The sequence below is a fragment of the Dendrobates tinctorius genome, unplaced genomic scaffold (assembly GCF_039654945.1).
Source record: "Dendrobates tinctorius isolate UK_male_01 unplaced genomic scaffold, ASM3965494v1 ptg000003l, whole genome shotgun sequence".
NCBI classification, from domain to species: domain Eukaryota; kingdom Metazoa; phylum Chordata; class Amphibia; order Anura; family Dendrobatidae; genus Dendrobates; species Dendrobates tinctorius.
The window spans coordinates 80,344,956-80,367,658 of NW_027361671.1; the positions used below are offsets into that span (position 1 = coordinate 80,344,956).

The 22,703-nt window shown below is 41.6% G+C and overlaps 1 protein-coding gene across 2 annotated transcripts in view; it reads left to right on the forward strand.

Moving 5' to 3' along the window:
- Positions 1 to 22,703, forward strand: part of SLC27A6 (solute carrier family 27 member 6) — an 84,790-nt gene that overhangs the window by 46,384 nt on the left and 15,703 nt on the right. For both annotated transcript variants that reach the window (XM_073557741.1, XM_073557742.1), the window contains exons 6-8: positions 5,900 to 6,094; positions 15,097 to 15,187; positions 16,720 to 16,918. In XM_073557741.1, coding sequence (XP_073413842.1) covers positions 5,900 to 6,094; positions 15,097 to 15,187; positions 16,720 to 16,918 — 485 coding nt within the window. The remainder of the gene's footprint in view (positions 1 to 5,899; positions 6,095 to 15,096; positions 15,188 to 16,719; positions 16,919 to 22,703) is intronic.

Genomic DNA, 22,703 nt, shown 5'->3' on the forward strand with positions numbered 1-22,703 from the left:
AAAAAATGAACATTTAAATTTTTTTTCACAAAAAATTTACTTCAAATCCAATTTTTTTATTTTGCCAAGGGTAACAAGAGAAATTGGACTCCAAAAGTTGTTGTACAATTTGTCCTGAGTATGCTGATACCCCATATGTGGGGGTAAACCACTGTTTGGGCGCATGGCACAGCTCGGAAGGGATGGAGCGCTGTTATGAATGGGTCACCGAGGAGGAAAAAACAACACAAGCCAAGTCTCAGAAAACCAGAGAGGTTGGTAACTATGCAGATTGCAGATCCCTGATCTTACCACACAATTAGCAGCAGTCGTGGAGCATACCTACGATGATCCTAGACGCCTCGTCACAACCGGAGAGCTACATAAGCCTAAAGCAGGAAAAGAGGAAAACTAACTGCCCCAGAGCAGACCCCAAAGGAAAGACAGCCCCCCACATGTATCGACGGTGAAATAAGATGAAAACAAACAAAGGCAGAAAAATAGGCTGAGCAAACGATGGGGCCCGACTAACTAGAAAGGACAGGAAAGGAAAGACACTGTCTGCAATCTGCCAAAAACCCTACCAAAATAATGTCCAACACTTCTGATATCAAAATTAACCCTGAAGTCACTAGACATCTCCCACTATATCAGCACTCTGAGATATTCTGAGACAGAGCAAAAAGAGGACAATCTAATAAGGGACCAAAAGGCAAATACAGATAAATAGGAGTGGAAATTCAGCACAACCCCAGCAGGGGCTGGCTGACCACAAAAAAACTGAATTGACCAACAAGAGCAAGTGTGGACAATAGCAAAAACAAACTTAACTTGAGAAGACTGGAACAGAGCTGAAGTCCAAGACTTGAGAAGCAGACTGAATCACTAGCATAAGGATAGGGCGTCAGCTGTCTTATATCCAGTCTGATACTCCAGAGATCCAATCGTTATCCTCCTCATCAGGTGGCAGATCACTACCAATTAAACCAACCTCACTACCTCCTGTCACCACCAGAGGGGAATGGAAGGAGAACTCTCAACTGGTGGAGCAGAAAATGAGTTCACAGCAGAGCGCTGTTTGACTTTTCAATGCAAAATTGGCTGGAAGAGAGATCGGACGCGATGTTGCGTTTGGAGAACCCCTAGTGTGCCTAAACAGTGAAAAACCCCCACAAGTGACACCATTTTGGAAACTAGATCCCCCTAAGGAACTTAGATGTGTTGTGAGCACTTTGAACCCCCAAATGCTTCACAGAAGTTTATAATGTAGAGCCGTAAAAATAAAAAATATTTTTTTCACAAAAATGATCTTTTTGCCCCCAATTTTGTTATTTCCCAAGGGTAACAGGAGAAATTAGACCCCAAAAGTTGATATGCAATTTGTCCTGAGTATGCTTATACCCTATATGTGGGGGTATACCACTATTTGGGCGCATGGCAGAGCTTGAAAGGGAAGGAGTACCGTTTGACTTTTTCAACGCAGAATTGACTGGAATTGAGATCAGCTGCATGTCGCGTTTGGAGATCCCTTGATGTGCCTAAACAGTGGAAACCCCCCAGTTCTAACTCCAACCCTAACCCCAACACACCCCTAACCCTAATCCTAACCATAACCTTAACCACAAACCTAACACACCCCAACCCTAACCGTAACCCTAATCCTAACTTTAGCCCCAACCTTAACCCTAACTTTAGCCCCAACCCTGACCCTAACTTTAGCCCCATCCCTAACTTTAGCCCCAACCCTAACCCTAATGGAAAAATAAAAATAAATACATTTCTTTATTTTATTATTTTTCCCTAACTAAGGAGGTGATAAAGGTGGGTTTGATTTACTATTTATAGTGGGTTTTTATAGTGAGTTTTCATGTTTGGCAGCTGTCACACACTACAAGACGCTTTTTATTGCAAAAAATAGTTTTTGCATTTTGAGAGCTATAATTTTTTCCATATTTTGTCCCACAGAGTCATGTGAAGTCTTGTTTTTTGCAGGACGAGTTGACGTTTTTATTGGTACAATTTTTGAGCACATGACATTTTTTTTATTGCTTTTTATTACGACTTGTTGTGCAATTTCTCTTGAGTACACCGATACCCCACAAAGGAAGACCACTCTTTTGGCGCATGGCAGGGCTCGGAAGGGAAGGGAAGGAGTAAACCACTGTGATCGCCTTACTGCTATCTTTGGGAGGCAGAATGAGCAAATCCACAAAAGGTGAAGAATTGTTTTTTTTTTATGCCGTTCCTCGTGCGGTATTAGTGATTAGGCAACTTTATTCTTCGGGTCGGTGCGATTGCAGCAATACCAGATTTATATCCTTTTTTATATTTAGCTTCTGTCACACACTAAATGATGCTTTTATTTGTAAGAAGTTTTTGCATTGCCATATTTTGAAACCTATAATTTTTCCATATTTCAGCCGACAGTCATGTAAGGGCTTGTTCTTTGCGGGACAAGCTGACGTTTTTATTGGTACCATTTTCGGGCACATGACCTTTTTTGATCGCTTTCTATTCTGATTTTTGAGACGGTAGAATGAACAAAAACCAGCAATTCAGGAATTGTTTTTTTTTTCTCCATTCTGTGTGTGGTAAAATTGGTAAGGCAGCTTTATTCTTTGAGTCACTACTATTACAGTGATACCTCATTTATATCGTTTTGGTGTTTTTACACAATAAAAACTTTTATAGAAAAATGTATTATTTTAGCATTGCATAATTTTGAGAGCTATAACTTTTTTATTTTTCCACTGATGGAACTGTATGGCGGCTTGTTTTTTTGCGGGACAAGATGGCGTTTTCAGTTTTACTATTTTTATTTACATTCGTCTTTTTGATCGCGTTTTATTCCACTTCTTCCAAGGGGTATGATGATAAGGATAATTTGCTACCTTTTTTGTGCTGTTTTTTTTATGGCGCTCACTTAAGGGGTTAACTAATGTGACACTTTTATAGATCGCATTTTTATGGACGCGGCGATTCCAAACTTGTACGTTTTTTTGTTTGTTTAATTTTTTTTACATAAAAATGTGTATTTATTAGTGGATTTTTATTATTATGATTATTATTTTTTTTATCTTTTTTACATATTTTTATTTAAAAAGTTTTGTCTTTTACCTAGTCCCTTTATGTGACGTTCACTTTTTTTACTTTGATTGCAGGTATAATACATTGCCATGCTCCAGCATTGCAGTATACCTATATTGAAAGCTTATGACACCATGCTGTGAGCATGGTCTCAGATGCTTTCCGTAGCTTGATGACCCGGGGGTCGTCATTGCAATGATCGGGCCCCGCGATGACACCAATCCGAAGGCAGAGGGAGCCCTTGTCCCTCTGCCTCCCTCTGGAGTGCTGCGATCGTGCTCGATCACAGCTATTAGGGGGTTAACAGCCAGGGGAGCCACTCCTGGCTGTTAGTGCAGAAGCTCAGCCACTGGCAACGCTGAGCTTCTGCACTGACCGGGCGGGATGGTCCCCGCACCTCTCAGTACTGAACTACAACTCTCAGTATTGAACTACACTGTGTGCAGAATTATTATGCAAATGAGTATTTTGATCACATCATCCTTTTTACGCATGTTGTACTACTGCAAGCTGTATAGGCTTGAAAGCCAACTGCCAATTATGTAAATCAGGTGATTTGCATCTCTGTAATTAGGAGGGGTGTGGTCTAATGACATCAACACCATATATAAGGTGTGCTTAATTATTAGGCAGCTTCCTTTCCTTTGGTAAAATGGGTCAGAAGAAAGATTTGACGGACTCTGAAAAGTCAAAAATTGTGAGATGTCTTGCAGAGGGATGCAGAAGTCTTGAAATTGCCAAACTTTTGAAGTGTGATCACCGAACAATCAAGCGTTTCATGGCAAATAGCCAACAGGGTCGCAAGAAGCGTGTTGATAAAAAAGGCGCAAAATCACTGCCCATGAATTGATGAAAATCAAGCGTGAAGCTGCCAAGATGCCATTTGCCACCAGTTTTGCCATATTTCAGAGCTGCAACATTACTGGAGTATCAAAAAGCACAAGGTGTGCCACACTCAGGGACATGGCCAAGGTAAGGAAGGCTGAAAAATGACCACCTTGGAACAAGAAACAAGATAAAACGTCAAGACTGGGCCAAGGAATATCTTAAGACTGATTTTTCTAAGGTTTTATGGACTGATGAAATGAGAGTGACTCTTGATGGGCCAGATGGATGGGCCCGAGGCTGGATCAGTAAAGGACAGAGAGCTCCACTCCGACTCAGACGCCAGCAAGGTGGAGGTGGGATACTGGTATGGGTTGGTATCATCAAAGATGAACTTGTGGGACCTTTTCGGGTTGAGGATGGAGTGAAGCTCAACTCCCAGACCTACTGCCAGTTTCTGGAAGACACCTTCTTCAAGCAGTGGTACAGGAAGAAGTAGGTATCGTTCAACAAAAACATGATTTTCATGGAGGACAATGCTCCATCACATGCATCCAAATACTCCACAGCGTGGCTGGCCAGTAAAGGTCTAAAAGAAGAAAAATTAATGACATGGCCCCCTTGTTCACCTGATCTGAACCCCATAGAGAACCTGTGGTCCCTCATAAAATGTGAGATCTACAGGGAGGGAAAACAGTACACCTCTCGGGAACAGTGTCCGGGAGGCTGTGGTGGCTGCGGCACGCAATGTTGATCGTAAACAGATCAAGCAACTGACAGAATCTATAGATGGAAGGCTTTTGAGTGTCATTGTAAAGAAAGGTGGCTGTATTGGTCACTGATTTTTTTTTGTTTTTGAATGTCAGAAATGTTTATTTCTAAATTTTGTGTTTGCTCTATTGGTTTACCTGGTGAAAATAAACAAGTGAGATGGGTATATATTTGTTTTTTATTAAGTTGCCTAATAATTCTGCACAGCAATAGTTACCTGAAAAAACAGATATCCTCCTAAGATAGCCAAATCTAAAAAAAACACACTCCAACTTCCAAAAATATTAAGCTTTGATATTTATGAGTCTTTTGGGTTGATTGAGAACATAGTTGTTGTTCAATAATAAAAAGAATCCTCTCAAATACAACTTGCCTAATAATTCTGCATGCAGTGTAGTTTAAATGCACGATGGACACAGTCTATCATGGTGCGTACGTTAATGGACGTTAAGGGGTTAAGAACATTGGAAGAACTTAATATTGCACCACCTATTAGTCATGTCAAGATACAGTAGGTGTCTATTTGTGCCTTGATATCCTAGTGTTGTGTTATCTGAGTCAAGGTAACTTTTGACCTATCTGTATGTCAGCAATTCATTATTTTTATTTATTATGCTTTGCTTACATAGCACCATCATACTGCACAGCACTTTACAGACATTGTCATTCATCAATGTCCCAACTAGGGCTCACAATCTGAATTTCCTATCAGTATGTCTTTGGAGTGTAGAAGGAACATACAAGCTCATTGCAATTGTCCTTGATGGGATTTGAACCCAGGACCCCAGCACTGCAAAGCAACAGTGCTAACCACTGAGCCACCGTGTTGCCCATCCTGCACAACAGCCTGCAAGAAGGTGCAGCCTAATTTTATTCTTATGTATTCACAACATTTTTAATAATGCCACATTCTGGTTGCCATTTGCCTGGTTGCCCATCACAGTGATTTCATATGGATGGATGACTCGACTACTGAGGTCAGGTGATATTTTGTCAGTATGGGCAATAACTTGAGGTTCCTCATTGTGCTGTCTAGCTGATAAGTTGTTTCCTGGCTGGTTATGGTAATTTATACATAACAGTAATGATAAACATAGCATGCTGGTAACTAATATTTCTTATTAGCTGGCACTACTTTCTTCCTATCTTAATGAACAACATCTCATAAAGCATGGGACCTGGTGTTGAGTAATAGAGTATAATCTTGATTTCATGTTATTTTTTTGTGCCAACTCAGAGAGAAAATGAAAAGGATCACAAGGTGCGCATGGCTATTGGAAATGGTGTCCGCAGTGATGTGTGGAGAGAATTCATCACGAGATTTGGAGATTTAAAGATGTGCGAGCTGTACGGTGCCACAGAGGGTAACATTTGTTTTATGAACCATACTGGAAAAATTGGATCCGTTGGGCGCAGCAATTTCTTTTACAAGGTAAGGCAATTTAAGTTTTAAGCAAATAACTAGCCAAGATATATTCTGTATATTCTGCAATTTCCCATTACCGTACTTAAAGTTTCAATAATCTGTCAAGTCATATACATACTAAACAGTAAAAAACTCCCAAAATTCGACTATCGGTACTATATCAACAGACCTAGTCATAGCTCCTTTCTTAGGGTGCTTTCACACTGCCTTTTGCCACCCATTCATTGGCCTATCGGAACACCCACGCAAAACGGGATTAGGGTGTATGGGCCTGTAAGTGGAGGCACCAGGTGGAAACAACAATTTAATTATTTTGTTAACAATACAAACTAGAAACAGAGATACTGGAAATAACAAATCGCAAAAGGACTATATTTACAGTGTATTTGAGAAGCAATTATGTAACAGAGGTATATGGATTCATATACAACAGGAATCTTCAGTATCAGCTCGGAGTCTACAGTCCAATCTAATTCTGGTGGAGGGGAAAGCACAGTATTTTGCGGGAACAGTGTTTGGTAGTTTCTGCATCTTTCTGCGCCTTGATGAAGTCCGCAGCTCTATCTCACTAGCCGCACCTTTTTCTTACAAAGTCCACTCTATCATCATCTGGATGCCGTCTGGTTTGCAGCCCTCCCCCTAACGACGCTTGGTACCATAATTCTGTGCTGGAAGTGTCTCACACATTTCCTTCAATCATTGGCCCAGACTGGAGCCTCTGGCCAGGTATTCCTAGTGCCTCTTTGGTGCTTGACCACTGACTATTGTCTCCTCTGTATCGGCGAGGGCTGATCCTTGACTGTTGACAAACATTTTCTAGGTCTAGAACCTTGACCGGTGTTATTCAAGTCTTTGGTGCTTGACCATCGACGAGCGCAGTCTGGACCATGACCAGCGTAGCTCTGGTCTTCAGTGCTTGACCATCTTTGTCTCAGTCCAGTATGTAACTGGTACCCACGACTTCAGCCTACTATCTCAACTACAGGAGCTGAAGCTGCAGTGGGAGCATCTGCCACCTCTCTTGTAGCCAAATCCCCTCCCATTTTGGCACTTTCCCGGCACCAGATTCCCTCTTGTAACCTTTTATATTGGAGGCTGGTTTTGTCATGGTCACCTGTTCTGAGTAACTGCCTAATTCTGTCCCTTCTGCAACTCTTCTTCTTGACAATAGTTCTGCAGGGTTTTGTTCAAGTCTGGAGGCTGCACGGCTTTGCAACCCTTTGTCTCCTATGCTCCGTTCCCCTATACGCCGACGGGGTCATAAACTATAATGGTGCCGACAGAATCAATGTGCGCTCTGCTGTGCATCATTTTCGGCCGTATATGCCTACTGAAGGCAGACTGGGTGTCCATCTCCAGCAGGCGTACATTGCATGGAAATTATACACGACACAGTACGCGTTCACTCTGTTGGCACCATTATAGTCTATGGCCCTGTCGGCACATACGCCTGAATCCTGTTTTGCGTGCGAATTCCTTTGCACTTTTTTGTTTTGCTTTGTGAAGCTTTATAGAGTTTAACTTTAAAGGTTGGATTATTTAAAATACTGATAGATAAAACACAGAAATACTGAATATGTTTTATATATGTATTTTTATTTATTAAAGGTTGGGTGACTACAGTGTGTATATATCTATATCTATAGATATATGTATAGATAGATATATAAATATAATGTTTTTTTCACTTTTTCTATATTACAGTAAGGCAATCTTTTAAAGAGTAACTGTCTATCTAATTTTTCATATTTAGCAGGCACTTGAATCCCCCATGTAGTGCACCGGTATCCACACTGAGCAGTGATGAGGCACTGACCCAGCAAAGTTCCCAACAAGTCTCTTTAATGCTTACTTACAGCAAAGCACAGCACACGATATCCTCTGGATCGACTACACCGCCGTATACGCTGTGGGTGCCAGGCCTTTCAGCTCCCTTGGCTGTTTGGCTCCGCTTGCCTGCATTCCCTCACACAGGCGGAGCTCTGCAGAGCCCTCTCCTCTGCACTCCTGCAATCACCAGACTGACTCTGACCCTGACACACCCAAACCCTTTACTGCACAGCTTTTATCTGGAATCTGTGGCCATGGGCCACATGAAAAACCCGGGCCGGAAATTAAACAGACTGCACCCCTACCATCTGTAGTCTGTTTCAAAACACAAAAGTCCAGAGCATGTTTTCCCTAAATCTTCCTTGGACAACTAGCATGCTCAAGACCAATACTTACTTTTACCTTGCATTGCAATCACAGCTATGCCTGTGACTGCAATGCACACTCATAGCCTCAATACGCCTCTGTGCACATCCTGGGGGAAACACACAGCGACCCCTACATGTAACACCAGTCACTGCCTCACATCCCCCCCCGCCTGTTCAAACCTGTGTGATTTGAACACTTGTCACCCCACATGGGCGTGTGACAGGGCATCCGCATGACTCTGACACCCATGCCCGACACTGTACTGAGAAACCAAAGTAGGGACCGGAATTGTCGGTTGACGCAAGCATCCCTCCCATTCGTGTTTCTCCTCCATACTTTGTTACATGACCACCCACCTCCCCGTTCTCCATTGCAGAAAACACGCCCACTTTCCTGACTAACAGTAGACTTGGGACAGTTTTGGATGGTCTTGACCTTGTTTATTTGGGGTTCACTAACCCCGCAGCTCCTCCCGTAACCTAAGTACCTGCCTTCGGGCCCTTGGTACTGTTTCCTCTGAACCCTTACCCGTGACTCAGTGACTATGTCCTGCCGAAATGCCAAGGTCCGTCCCGGCAACTCTGAGCATACATCTGTACCACGCCGCACCTGAACTTGAGCCTTCCAACACTGCTGTCCAGCATGAGAGCTCTATCCATTTTACACTGACTCTGGCCACATCCTTGGCCGGTGCCAAAGAGTTCCTCATGTGTTCGTCCCTAGTCATCTCCATGACCACACACTCCCCGTTCCTCCAGACTTTTTTTTTATTAGCACGTTTCTGTGTGGGACCCTGGGACTCTGGAACTGAGCTGTCCCGAACTTACCAAGGGACATTTCCAGCTTGGGGTTTGGTGGGGTCTCCTCGAACTCTCCTGCCAATAACTCTAGGGGAAGCCTATCAGGATTACACACTGTCCCTAGGTTGGGGACCCCTATGGCAGGTATCCCTGACTTGGGATCTTCGGGTTCTGCACCCGGAAGAACATTCTTGACCTCTCCTGCCATTACCTCTAGGGGAAACCTATCTGGGTTACACTCCTTCCCTAGGTTGGCGACCCCTATGGTAGGTTTCCTTGACTTGGTATCTTTGGGTTCTGCACCCAGAATAGGATTTACCTAGGGAGGGTTAACCCTGATCTCTCACAGGAACAGGGGCAAGTCTCTTCCCAACACAGTCCCATATGGAAGGGTCTTCATGACTCCAATCACATGTTTAATGTCCCCACATGGTGTGGAAAAATTAACCTCTATAGTCAGGTACTCCCGGATTTCCCTATGGATACCCATCACCTCCATTTTCCATCATTTGGGGTTATCCCCAGCAACAAGTTACCTATGGACCAAAGTCACTAAGCTCCCTGATACCAAAGGAATGTCCGCTTGGTACCCGTTCACAAGTACCCAGCACAGCTGCAGTTTGCCGCCGGCAGTGCCTGTAGTGGCGGTATAGGCTGGCTGGGCATACATAGACATACAGCAAGTATACCCGCAATCCATGGGTTCAGACATCAGAGGGTAGTTGATAGCCACATGTCCGGACCTTTGACACCGCCAACACTTAATAAACACTCGCTGATCGGCCCTCACCTTAGGGGTCTCCTCTTTAAACCACTGATCGGCCCTCACCTTAGGGGTCTCCTCTCGCAGGGCCACAACTTGTTGCTGCCGCTGCAACTACAGCACCTCTTGCTGCTGATGAAACTGCAGCGCCTCTTGCTGCTGCCACTGGAACTGCTTGCTCACCGACATGCAGCACACTTTGGGGTATGCTTCAGTTCACACTGCCCACATTCTCCAACCATTTGTAGTGCAGCGGTATCCACACTGAGTAGTGATGAGGCAGTGACCCAGCAAAGTTCCAAACAAAAGTCTCTTTAATGCTTACTCACAGCAAAACACAGCACACGATATCCTCCAGATCGCAGTCAGGAAACAGGACAGCCCACCTCCGGATTCCAGCCAGACACAAGACAGTCCACCTCCGGTTTGCAGCCAGGCACATATCCTCCAGATTACAGTCACTAAACACACCAGTCCACTTCCATGACCAGTTGCCATAGGCGACTGCACCGCCATGTACGCTTGTTGGTGCCAGTGTTTTCAGCTCCCTTGGCTGTTTGGTGCCACTTGCCTGTGTTCCCTCACATAAGTGGAGCTCTGCAGAGCCCTCTGCTCTGCACTTCTGCAAATATCAGACTGACCCTGACACACCCAAACCCTTTACTGCAGGGCTTTTATCTGGAATCTGAGGCCATGGGCTACATGGAAAACCCGGGCTGGAAATGAAACGGACTGCACCACTACCATCTGTAGTCTGTTTCAAAACACAAAAGCCCAGAGCATGTTTTCTCTAAATCTTCCTTGGACAACTAAAATGTCCAAGACCAATACTTACTATTACCTTGCATTGCAATGACAGCTACACCTGTGACTGCAATACACTCTCATAGCCTCAATACGCCTCCGTGCGCATCCTGGGAGGAACACACAGTGACTCCTACATGTATCACCGGTCACTGCCTCACACACTGCATATCCGTTGGGATGCTGAAACCCAAAACCACGCAGTAGTCACCCAACAGGAGCCCGCAGCACACAGAAAGCACAGATTACAAACCTATGCTTTTTGTTGAATGCATATTCTGGGCTGTGTGCACACTCAGATAGGACCTGTACTCTCCTGACTGCTGAGCTGTATATATCTTGGGGTCTCTTTGGTAGGGTTCTCAGGACCTGTACCTGCACTGTTGTGTAGACAATTCAAGTGCCTGCTAAATATAAAATATCAGATAGAAAGTTTAATTATTCTTTAACCGCTTCCCGACCGCCAGCGGTGGATAAATATTGGTGCTTGCTGGTCTTTGTGCAGCGCTGACATTTATCTACTGTCGGCGGTTTTGTGCTCCCCGGGACCCCCACATGCCTTATAACGCGGGGATCCCAGCGCACAATGCATGCTGTGACCCCCGACCTCATCGAGACCTGATTGTTTCAGGTCCTGATGATGTCAGCGTCACAGCAGCCAATGAGAGAGATTTCTCAGCGATCTGACTCATAGTAATGCTGCTTCTCCTCTGATCTGTCAGTGCGAGATCAAAGGAGAAACGGTGTGACAAGCGCTGCTGACATCAGCTGTGCCAGGCAGCGATCTTGTCACAAAATAAAAAAGCAGGTACGCAGGTTAGGGCTAGTGATATAGTTAGGGTTAGGATTACTGTTAGGGTTAAGATTACTGTTAGGTTTAGGATTACTGTTAGGGTTAGTGCTATAGTTAGGGTTAGTGCTATAGTTAGGGTTACTGTTAGGGTTAGTACTATAGTTAGGGTTAGTGCTATAGTTAGGGTTACTGTTAGGGTTAGTACTATAGTTAGGGTTAGTACTATAGTTAGGGTTAGTGCTATAGTTAGGGTTAGTGCTATAGTTAGGGTTACTATTAGGGTCAGTACTATAATTATGGTTAGTGCTATAGTTAGGGTTAGGGCTATAGTTAGGTTTAGTGTTAGGGTAACTGTTAGAGTTAGTGCTATAGTTAGGGTTACTGTTAGGGTTAGGGTTCTGCATTGGAAAAAGTCAAATGGCGCTCCTTCCTTTCCGAGCTCTACTGTGCGCCCAAACAGTGGTTTACCCCCACATATGGGGTATCGGCGTACTCAGGACAAATTGCACAACCACTTTGGTGGTCTAATTTCTCCTGTTATCCTTGGGAAGATAAAAATTTTGGGGCGAAAATATCATTTTTGTGGAAAAAAAATGATTTTTTATTTTCATGGCTCTACGTTATAAACTTTTGTGAAGCATTGGGGGTTTAAAGTGCTCACCGCACATCTAGATAAGTTCATTGAGTGGTTTAGTTTCCAAAATGGTGTCACCTATGGGGGGTTTCCACTGTTTAGGCACATCAGGGGCTCTCCAAACGTGACATGGCATCCGATCTCAATTCCAGTCAATTCTGCATTGAAAAGGTCAAATGGCGCTCCTTCCTTTCCGAGGTCTGCTGTACGCCCAAACAGTTGTTTACCCCCAAATATGGGGTATCGGAGTATTCGGAAGAAAATGCATAAAAAATTTTGTGGTTGATTTTCTCTTTATAAACTTGTGAAAATAAAAAAAATGGTTCTGAAGTAAAATGTTTCTGAAAAAAGTTAAATGTTTATTTTTTCCTTCCACATACCATTCATTCATGTGAAGCAGCTGAAGGGTTAATAAACTTCTTGAATGTGGTTTTGAACACCTTGAGGGGTGAAGTTTTTAGAATGGTGTTACTTTTGTGTATTTTCTGCCATATTGACCCCCCCAACCTCGCTTCAAATGTGAGGTGGTCCCTAAAAAAACTGGTTTTGTAAATTTTGTTGTAAAAAAATTAGAAATCGCAGGTCAAATTTTAATCCTTATAACTTCCTAGTAGAAAAAAATGTTGTTTCCAAAATTGTGCAGAGGTAAAGTAGACATCTGGGAAATGTTATTTATTAACTATTTTGTGTGATATGACTCTCTGATTTAGGGGCATAAAAATTAAAAGTTTGAAAATTGCAACATTTTCAAAATTTTCGACAAATTTCCATTTTTTTTAACAAATAAGCGCAAGTCATTTAAAAAAACTTTTACCACTATCATGAAGTACAATATATCATGAGAAAACAATGTCAGAATCACCAGGATCCGTGAAGCGTTCTAGAGTTTTGACCTCATAAAGTGACACTGGTCAGAATTGAGAAAATTGGCCTGGTCACGAAGGCGAAAACAGGCTCTGGCGTGAAAGGGTTAATCACTTGTTCTACATACGCCAATACCACTGTATTGCAGTATTGTCATAATCCAGTCCGGGTTTTGAGTCCTGTCTGCCCTTTTCCCGGGCTGATCATGTCAAGAGTTAACTTTGCCTGTCCTCATTTTGGATTCAGGTTTGCTATTTCTTCCTGCTGCGTCCAGCAGGCCATGTCAGTTATATTTTCTGCCTACGATGTGAGGATCTGACTCTGGTAGTACCCTAATTTGTCCTCCTGCTGCTTCTGACTTTGCCCGTGTCTGTTTGTGCCACACCCCCTGTCCCGACTCATTGTTTCCCTTTCATGTTTAGGACTCCCTGGTATTTGACTCGGCTTGGACCCTGACCTGCTGTTTGTCTCTTGTCTTTGGCATATTTGCTCCTGACCGGTACTGGCTTGCTTTTGACTCTGTGTTTGTTTATTCCTTTGGCACTGCGCTACAGACTAATATCGACTTGGCTTGTTTGACTATTCTGCTTGCACCTGGTGGTAGCCTCGCTGCTGCACTGCAAATCTGCTCTTGCTGTGTGCAGTCCTCCCTCCACTCTATTGCCATCTAGTGGATCTTGCATCTACCTGCATAGCAGCAGCGTGATAAAATATATATTGAAGCTGAGTTTCACAGGAGAACCAAGAGAGATAGCGTCCATGGGGCCTTCAGGAGGCCTTCAACTGATATGTCAACCCATTAGCACCCTGCAAAATAATTGCAGGCTGCCGAACAGACACCGGCAGGATCATGTGCCTTATATGCCACTGTCAGAGACTGACGACCACATTTAAGGGATTAAACAGCAATGATCAGAGTTAGCTTTGCTCACTGCTGTCAGGGTAGGTGCCAGCAAATGCATCTGCCTCTATGTGGAGTGGCCTCTGCACCAGAGTCTGCGCTAAAGCCTGCTCCATACACCAGCACCTGACATGTTAGGATGGGGTTAAAATAAAAAAAATCAATAAAAAAATCAGTATATCCAAATTCCCAATCTGCTGCTTCCATGGGAATGATGGCTTGGTTACGCACCTGCTCCTGTTTCGGTAACGTTTGTTGGGGGCCAACAGGATCTTGGACATTGTGAATGCATAAACGAAAGTGAAAAATTGAAAACTGCAGCTTATTTGTTGTTAATTTCTGTTATTCCAGATAACTCATGATATATTAATAGGCATTAAAATATTAATTTGGAGGAAAAATCTTCCATAACGATGCAAAAAGCTAGAATCCTCCTCTAAAAATGCAAATCTGGAAATGTTTGGGAAAAAAATGACACAGAGCTGCCTTATTATTAAGAGGGTTCTCCACTTCTATACAAGTCAATGATAGTGGACCTAGGCTAAGTTCACACTTGCGTATGGCTGGTCTGCGTATGGCCGTGTACATCCTCCCTTAAGCTCTGCCTACACTCCGCCTGCTTCTGCATGCATCCTGCATAAATATCTTTAACTTTGGGTATGCAGGGACTTGTGTTGTATGCGGATGCGTCCGCATGCGGTGTTTTGATGTGCCCGCCGACCGCAAGGGAACGCAACATGTTTCATTTCTGTGCGTTTCGCTGGCACGACAAAACGCCGCATGCGGACGCATCTGCATACAACGCATGTCCCTGCGTACCCAAATGTTAGGTAGGCAGGACAACGCAGGATGCATGCAGAAGTAGCCGGAGCTTAAGGGAGGACGTACGCAGCCATTCGCAGACCAGCCATACGCAAGTGTGAACTTAGCCTTAGGGTGGAAAAGGTTGAATGTGCAGACTGCAGTGCAAGCTGATTGGTTACAGTGGCCTTGTGGACCCCACCCCCCCAATGTTGATATTAGGACTTTGGCGGGTAAAACAATAAAGAATTCAGAGGAACAGTGCAGATCTGGTAGGTGAGAATAGGTTTTTGCACATCGACTGAGACAATTGGGATTAACTTGTATTGTGGTGGAGATCACATGTAAAACATGATCTGCACTTTATAATTTACTGTATATCACAAGCTATTATCATGAACTTACAAATTTGTGTCAATAAGTCGATTTGTTTTAATTTCTGTTCCCAGCTTGTCTTTCCTTTTGAACTCATTAAATATGACATTCAAAAAGATGAACCAATAAAAAGCAAAGATGGCTGGTGTGAAAGAGTAAAAAAAGGTAAAGTGGTCTTTTCTATGGATATTTAGAAACTCACGTGATTTCCATGTTTTATAAAATATAGCCAATATTAATTATGCAAAGGAGTAAAAAGTGGAAAAGTAAAAAATATAGATCTCACCCAAAAAGATGGCCGACCACAATGTCTTGCTGACCGCAGATAGTGGCAGGGTTCTTTCACAATTGGCCATTTGCGAAATAGAAGTATTCCTGAACCCCTGATGTACCCCCAATGAATAGAAACGCATCGGATGAATACTGAAAGCCTATGATTAAACTTTCATTAATCACTCATTAATACCCTGATGTTTTTTGTCAGAGTGGTCGGCCATCTTTTTGGGTGACATCAATCCTTTTTACTTTTCCATTGGATACACCTAATTAATTTATTTGATGATATGAATTCATACATCTTATTGTTTGTTGATATAAAATATCCCACACACTGAATTCTAATTGGGGTGTTTTCATAAAAGGTGTAGCATCAGGTCCATTTGAGGTGGTATATAAGGGAGCGGTGACTTAACATTTGAGATAATTTTATGTACTTATCTCATTCTTTTTGCTCATTAATGAGTACTATGCACAGACTGGCATTGAGATAACTGAATTTACTACATATGTCACCCTGTCATTGATCGATGAGTGGTATTTATTGATTTGTTTTCATAGTGTCATAGTCTGTTTCTCATTGGGTGTCTCCTCAGACCCTTGTAAACTTGTTAATTAAAAGTTATATTTTAGTCCTTAGTGCTGGTTCCCATTTTATATTTTATAATTATAGCTATTTTAGTCATGGGGTGCATGCAACAATCTAAACACAAGTACGTTCTAAATGGTTAATTTCAGTAGCTGGACACATTTTCACATTTTGTATGCAATATAATTTATCCCCACACGTATGTCTCCTACCTGTTTTGACTTGGCTATACATCTATCCAGGAACCACACAATACATATTCCACCTGGACATGTTAAAGGAATGGCTTATGCCTCAGATAGCAGAAGATCTGCCAAACGTAATTATCAGCAGAGGTGTTCAGCTCCACCTTTTCCATTTGGATGTTCACTGATACTTGAATGAAACTCTACTGAAAAGTTGGATTGGCTGCATCAGAAACAATGTTTCACCAATGACCTCCACTAGACCTTAACAACTTGTAAACTTTGTGTGGCTACACCAACGACTCAATGTATCTGCCCGAGCCACAGGTTATCAATAATATGAGACAACGCATCACTGAAACAGTGGAGTCCATATCTGAGGATGTGTTGGCACACATCTGGACAGAACTGGACTACCGCTTAGACATCTGCCATGTCACCGATGGAAATCTCTTTGAACATCTGTAGTGTACTGTATATAAGTTGGAGAGATCGTGCGCCTTTTCATGATAATACATTTGTGTTATGTTCTCTTGATCATAAATACTGAGGCCATAATTTGCTACCATCCTTTCTGAATCACGCTGAATGCTTTGGGAACTTTTTTTTTTATAAATCACTATTTATTTTTTCTTTCTACTCCAAAGGTGAAACTGGACTTCTCATTTCCAATGTGAATCATGCTAATCCTTTCTTTGGTTACGCTGGAAATAAAAAACACACAGCCAAGAAATTGTTGTGTGATGTATTTAAGAAAGGAGATGTTTTTTTCAACACTGGAGATTTGATGGTTCAAGATTGCGATAATTTTCTCTACTTTCGTGACAGAATTGGAGATACGTTTAGGTCAGTAACAACATGTTGATGTTTCCCTGGCTTCTTTCGTTAGGGCCTCACTTCAATATCTGATGTTTGCTTAGAGGGAAAAAAATAGGCAAGTTAGATATTACCAAGAATTCTATTATGATTGGAATGTATGAAACCATCTGAAGTCACCAGCAACAATCTCATAGGGAAAGACTAAAGGCACACACTTGTGGTAATGATTGCATGAAATGTGTGTTTCATATCTGCCTACAGCGTCGGACTGGAACACCTTGGGCCCACCAGAGAAAATCATTCTTGGGGCCCACTATGTAGCTGCATAGAGTTAAATACCAGACCACCAATTGTGCGGTAAAACACACTAATATCCGGGTATAATATAAGGTTGTACATGTCTTAATTATGTAGCAGGAGTTGGGGTAGCCCCCTCATAGAATATAATGTAGACCCCTCATAGAATATAATGCAGCCATCTCATAGAATATAATACTGCCCCCCTCATAGGGTATAATGATAGGGTATAATGCACCCCCTCATAGGGTATAATGCACCCCTTCATAGTGTATAATACTGCCCCCCTCATAGGGTATAATACTGCCCCCCTCATAGGGAATAAGGCACCCCCTCATAGGGTATAATGCACCCCCTCATAGGGTATAATACTGCCCCCCTCATAGGGTATAATGCTGCCTCCTCATAGGGAATAATGCTGCCTCCTCATAGGGTATAATGCTGCCCCCTCATAGGGTATAATACTGCCCCCCTCATAGGGTATAATGCTGCCTCCTCATAGGGTATAATACTGCCCCCTCATAGGGTATAATGCACCCCCTCATAGGGTATAATACTGCCCCCCTCATAGGGTATAATACTGCCCCCCTCATAGGGTATAATGCTGCCCCCTCATAGGGTATAATACTGCCCCCCTCATAGGGTATAATGCTGCCTCCTCATAGGGTATAATGCTGCCCCCTCATAGGGTATAATGCTGCCCTCCTCATAGGGTATAATGCTGCCTCCTCATAGGGTATAATGCTGCCCCCCCTCATAGGGTATAATGCTGCCTCCTCATAGGGTATAATACTGCCCCCCTCATAGGGTATAATGCTGCCCCCCTCATAGGGTATAATGCTGCCTCCTCATAGGGTATAATGCTGCCCCCTCATAGGGTATAATGCTGCCCTCCTCATAGGGTATAATGCTGCCCCCTCATAGGGTATAATGCTGCCCCCTCATAGGGTATAATGCTGCCCCCATCATAGGGTATAATACTGCCCCCTCATAGGGTATAATGCTGCCCCCCTCATAGGGTATAATGCTGCCCCCCTCATAGGGTATAATGCTGCCCCCTCATAGGGTATAACGCTGCCCCGTCATAGGGTATAATGCTGCCTCCTCATAGGGTATAATGCTGCCCTCCTCATAGGGTATAATGCTGCCTCCTCATAGGGTATAATGCTGCCTCCTCATAGGGTATAATGCTGCCTCCTCATAGGGTATAATGCTGCCCCCCTTATAGGGTATAATGCTGCCCCCTCATAGGGTATAATACTGCCCCCCTCATACGGTATAATGCTGCCCCCTCATAGGGTATAATGCTATATAGATATATAGAGTTAGATAGATATAGATAGAAAGATAGATGTAGAAATAGATAGATATAGAGATAGATAGTAGATAATGGATAGATATAGATAGAAAGATTCATAGAGATAGATAGAGATAGATATAAAGATAGATATAGAAAGAAATATAGATAGATAGATAGATAGATAGATAGATAGATAGGTAGGTAGATAGATATAGAGATAGATAGAAAATAGATAATGGATAGATAGATAGATAGATAGATAGCTATAGATAGAAAGATATAGAGATATATAGATAGAGATAGATAATAGAGATAGATAATAGACAGAGATATACAGATATAATAATAATAATAATAATAATATAGACATATATAGATAGATATAGAGATAAATATTATAGATAGATGGCTATAAATAAAAATAGATATAGAGATATATAGAGATAATAGATATAGAGATAGATAGATAGATATAAAGACAGATAGATATAGAAAGATAGATATAGAGATATATATAGAGATAATAGCTAGATATAGAGATATGTATAGAGATAGATAGATATAGTTAGAAAGATAGATAGATATAGAGAGATATAGAGATAGATAGAGATAGCTAGATAGATAAATGGATAGATAGATAGAGATAATAGAGATAATAGATAGATATAGAGATAGATATAGAGATAGATGGATATATCAATAGATAGATAGATAAAGAGAGAGATAGAGATAGATAGATAATGAGATATAGAGATAGATATAGAGATATGGTGTTAGATAGAAAGATAGATATAGAGATAGATAGTTATAGAGATAGATATGGATATAGAGATAACAGATAGATATAGAGATAGATAGATAGATATAGAGATAGATAGATATAGAGATAATAGATAGATAGATATAGAGATAATATATAGAGAGATATAGAGATAGATATAGAGAGAAACAGATATAGAGATAGATATAGAGATAGATAGGTAGATAGATATAGAGATAATAGATAGATATAGAGATAGATATAGATATAAAGATAGATAGAGATAGAGAGAGCGGTAGATATAGAGAGAGATAGATATAGAGAGAGATAGATACAGAGATCGATAAATAGATAGAGAGATAGATATAGATATAGATAATAGAGATAGATAGATAAAGATAGATAATAAATATAGAGATAACAGATAGATATAGAGATAGAGTAAGACAGAAAGATATAGAGATAGGTAGATATAGATAATAGAGATAGCTAGATAGATAGACATAATAGATAGATATAGAGATAGATAGAAAGACAGATATAGAGATAGATGTAGAGATAGAAAGATAGATATAGATATAGAGCGATAGATAGAGATAGATATAGATAATAGATAGAGATAAATAGATAGATAGATAGATAGAGAAAGATAGATATAGAGATAGAAAGATAGATAGATATACAGAGAGATAGATATAGAGATAGAGATAAATAGATAGATAGATATAGAGAGAGATATAGAGAGAAATAGATATAGAGATAATAGATATATATAGAGATAGATACAGAGAAAAGATATAGAGATAAATAGATAGAGAAAGATAGATATATAGATATAGAGATAGAGCGATAGATAGATATACAGAGAGATAGATATAGAGATAGATAGAGATATATAGATAGATATAGAGAGAAATAGATATAGATATGGAGATAGATAGAGATAGATATATAAAGATAGATATAGAGATAGATATAGAGATAGAGCGATAGATAGCGAGAGAAATAGATATAGAGATAGATAGATACAGAGAAAAGATATAGAGATAGATAACGGATAGATAAATAGATAGGTATAGAGATAGATATAGATATTAGATAGAGATATATATAGATAAAGTTAGATAGATATAGATGGTAGCTAGATAGATAATAAATATAGAGATAATAGATATAGAGATAGATAGAGTAAGATAGATATAGAGATAGAAAGATAGATATAAAGATAGAGCGATAGATAGAGATAGATATAGAAATAGATAGATATAGATAATAGATAGAGATAGAAAGATAGATAGATATAAGAGAGATAGAGAGAGAGAGAGATATATAGAGATAGATAGAGAGAGAGACAGATAGAGAGAGCGAGAGAGATATAAAAAAAAACAAACCACAATACTCACCTCTCCTCCTCGCTCCCACGCTGATCCCGGCTTCAGTGTCAGGAGCTGCCCCCTCTGCCAGACACACAGCGGGTGCGCGATGTAGTGACGTCATCGCGCACTGGCTGTGAGCCAGGAGCAGAGAGGACTGAGGGCGGCGCCGGCCCTGATGCAGAGCGGCTTACTGGGCTGGGGGCGGGGCCTCTGGGGGGTGGAGACCTGAAATGAGATTCACTGCTTCGCAGTGAATATTCATTTCTCTTTAGCAGCGGGGACAGGGGCTCCTGCCTCCTGACACCCGCTGCTGCTCCGCTGGCAGGGGCCCCCATAGCAGCTGCATGGTGTGCGACACACCACTGGCTGGGGGCCCCTGGAGCAGCGGGGGCCCTAGGCAACTGCTGGCCCTGTATGCCTGCAGGTGCCAGGGCCCACCAGATGCCAGGGCCCACCGGGGAATCCACCGGTTCCCCGGTGGGCCAGTCCGACGCTGTCTGCCTAGGATGAAACTTGATGTGTTTTGTCACAGTACTTGGTCAAGGGCACAATTGGCCATCTTTCTACGGCCATGAGAGTTTTCTGGCTCTTTCAACCACAAGATTAGCAAAGTATACAGTACTTTTCTTGACATCAAATTATTGGAAACCTCAGCAAAATCTCAGTGGCTCCATAATAATTTATTAATGGTCTACCTAATGCTGTTTGCAACCATCATACCACATATCCCGCACTGCATCATGGTATCTACTGTAAATGAAACAGAGTTTAGATGCATTCTTGATCTTGGGCATTATTTTACTTGCAAGTCTCTACAGCAGCTCCCTGCCCTATCAGAAGAAAAAAAAATAGTATTTTTTAACGCATAAGAAATTTTGTGAAATGCCAAATAACACATTCCAATGGAATTAATGAAATGTCCACTTTACAGGATGCAACTTTTCATTTCTGAACATTCTTTTTATTATTTGATTTACAAATTCTTAGCCATTGAAAGATAGAAAAGTAATAATACATAATTACTTCATAACATTTGCCCTACAGAAGTAACGAGGAACAGTGTAATAATAAAGTCTTAAAAAACATATTGTGAAGTCTCCAACTTTCAGATCATTGTGCTACAGGGCTATCAACACTTGGATGACTAGGCTCATTGTGATGGCAAAGATGACACAGGGAGGCTGAGGGGGCTGGGGCTGAGTCAGAATGTATGCTATGTTAGAAGCCAACAGCTAAGATTTCACTGTCCAGGTCAATGACCTTGGAAAGCGTAAAAGGGAACAGGAAAGATGTATATCTTTGTACCGTGTTAGCCAGTAGATAGAAAAATATTCAGACTTGAGAGTCCTCAGTGGTTGATACCTTTTAGTGGCTAACTGAAAAGATGGTAACACATTGCAAGCTTTGAGACTACTCAGGTCTCTTCATCAGGCATAGACTAATACAAAATTTGAAGAGTCACATATTTATGCACAATACAGCACAGAAAAAATGCAATACATGAGACAAGTGACGTGAAGCAGAATTATGATTATGGTAGAGGGAGAAACATAAATATTGGACCAGTTCAAAGATAAGGAGTCCGGATGTTTTATTGTCCTCTGATTGGGGTCTCCTAATGTGTTGTGATGTCCCCACAAGGTCTTAGGAGCAAATTCCTTAATTGATGTAAAAAGACATAAATCCATGCGACACATTCATTCTAAAAGGGAACAAATATTCAACACGCACATTTGCTTACACGCAGAAGTATTTCGAAACTGCATACCCCTTCACCTATATTATACCAACAATAAACCACTCTCATTTCAAAGTCATGTTATTCTCCTAAAAACCTTTTCTAGTGCTTTTTTATTGGGTATGTTCACTTTTGAACAGAAGAGAATAGTTTACATTGAAAGTACCTTGCAGTCCTTATCATGTATTGATCCTGAGATGCACCCGTTATAGAATGGAGCCACCTACGCAGGCTGCAAGACTGAAATGTCCATCATTGCTTCATGTCTACACAGAGATTGTTCTGCCCATTTTCATTCATGGAATTGTACATTTACGCCAAATATTGCACAGTAATCTGTC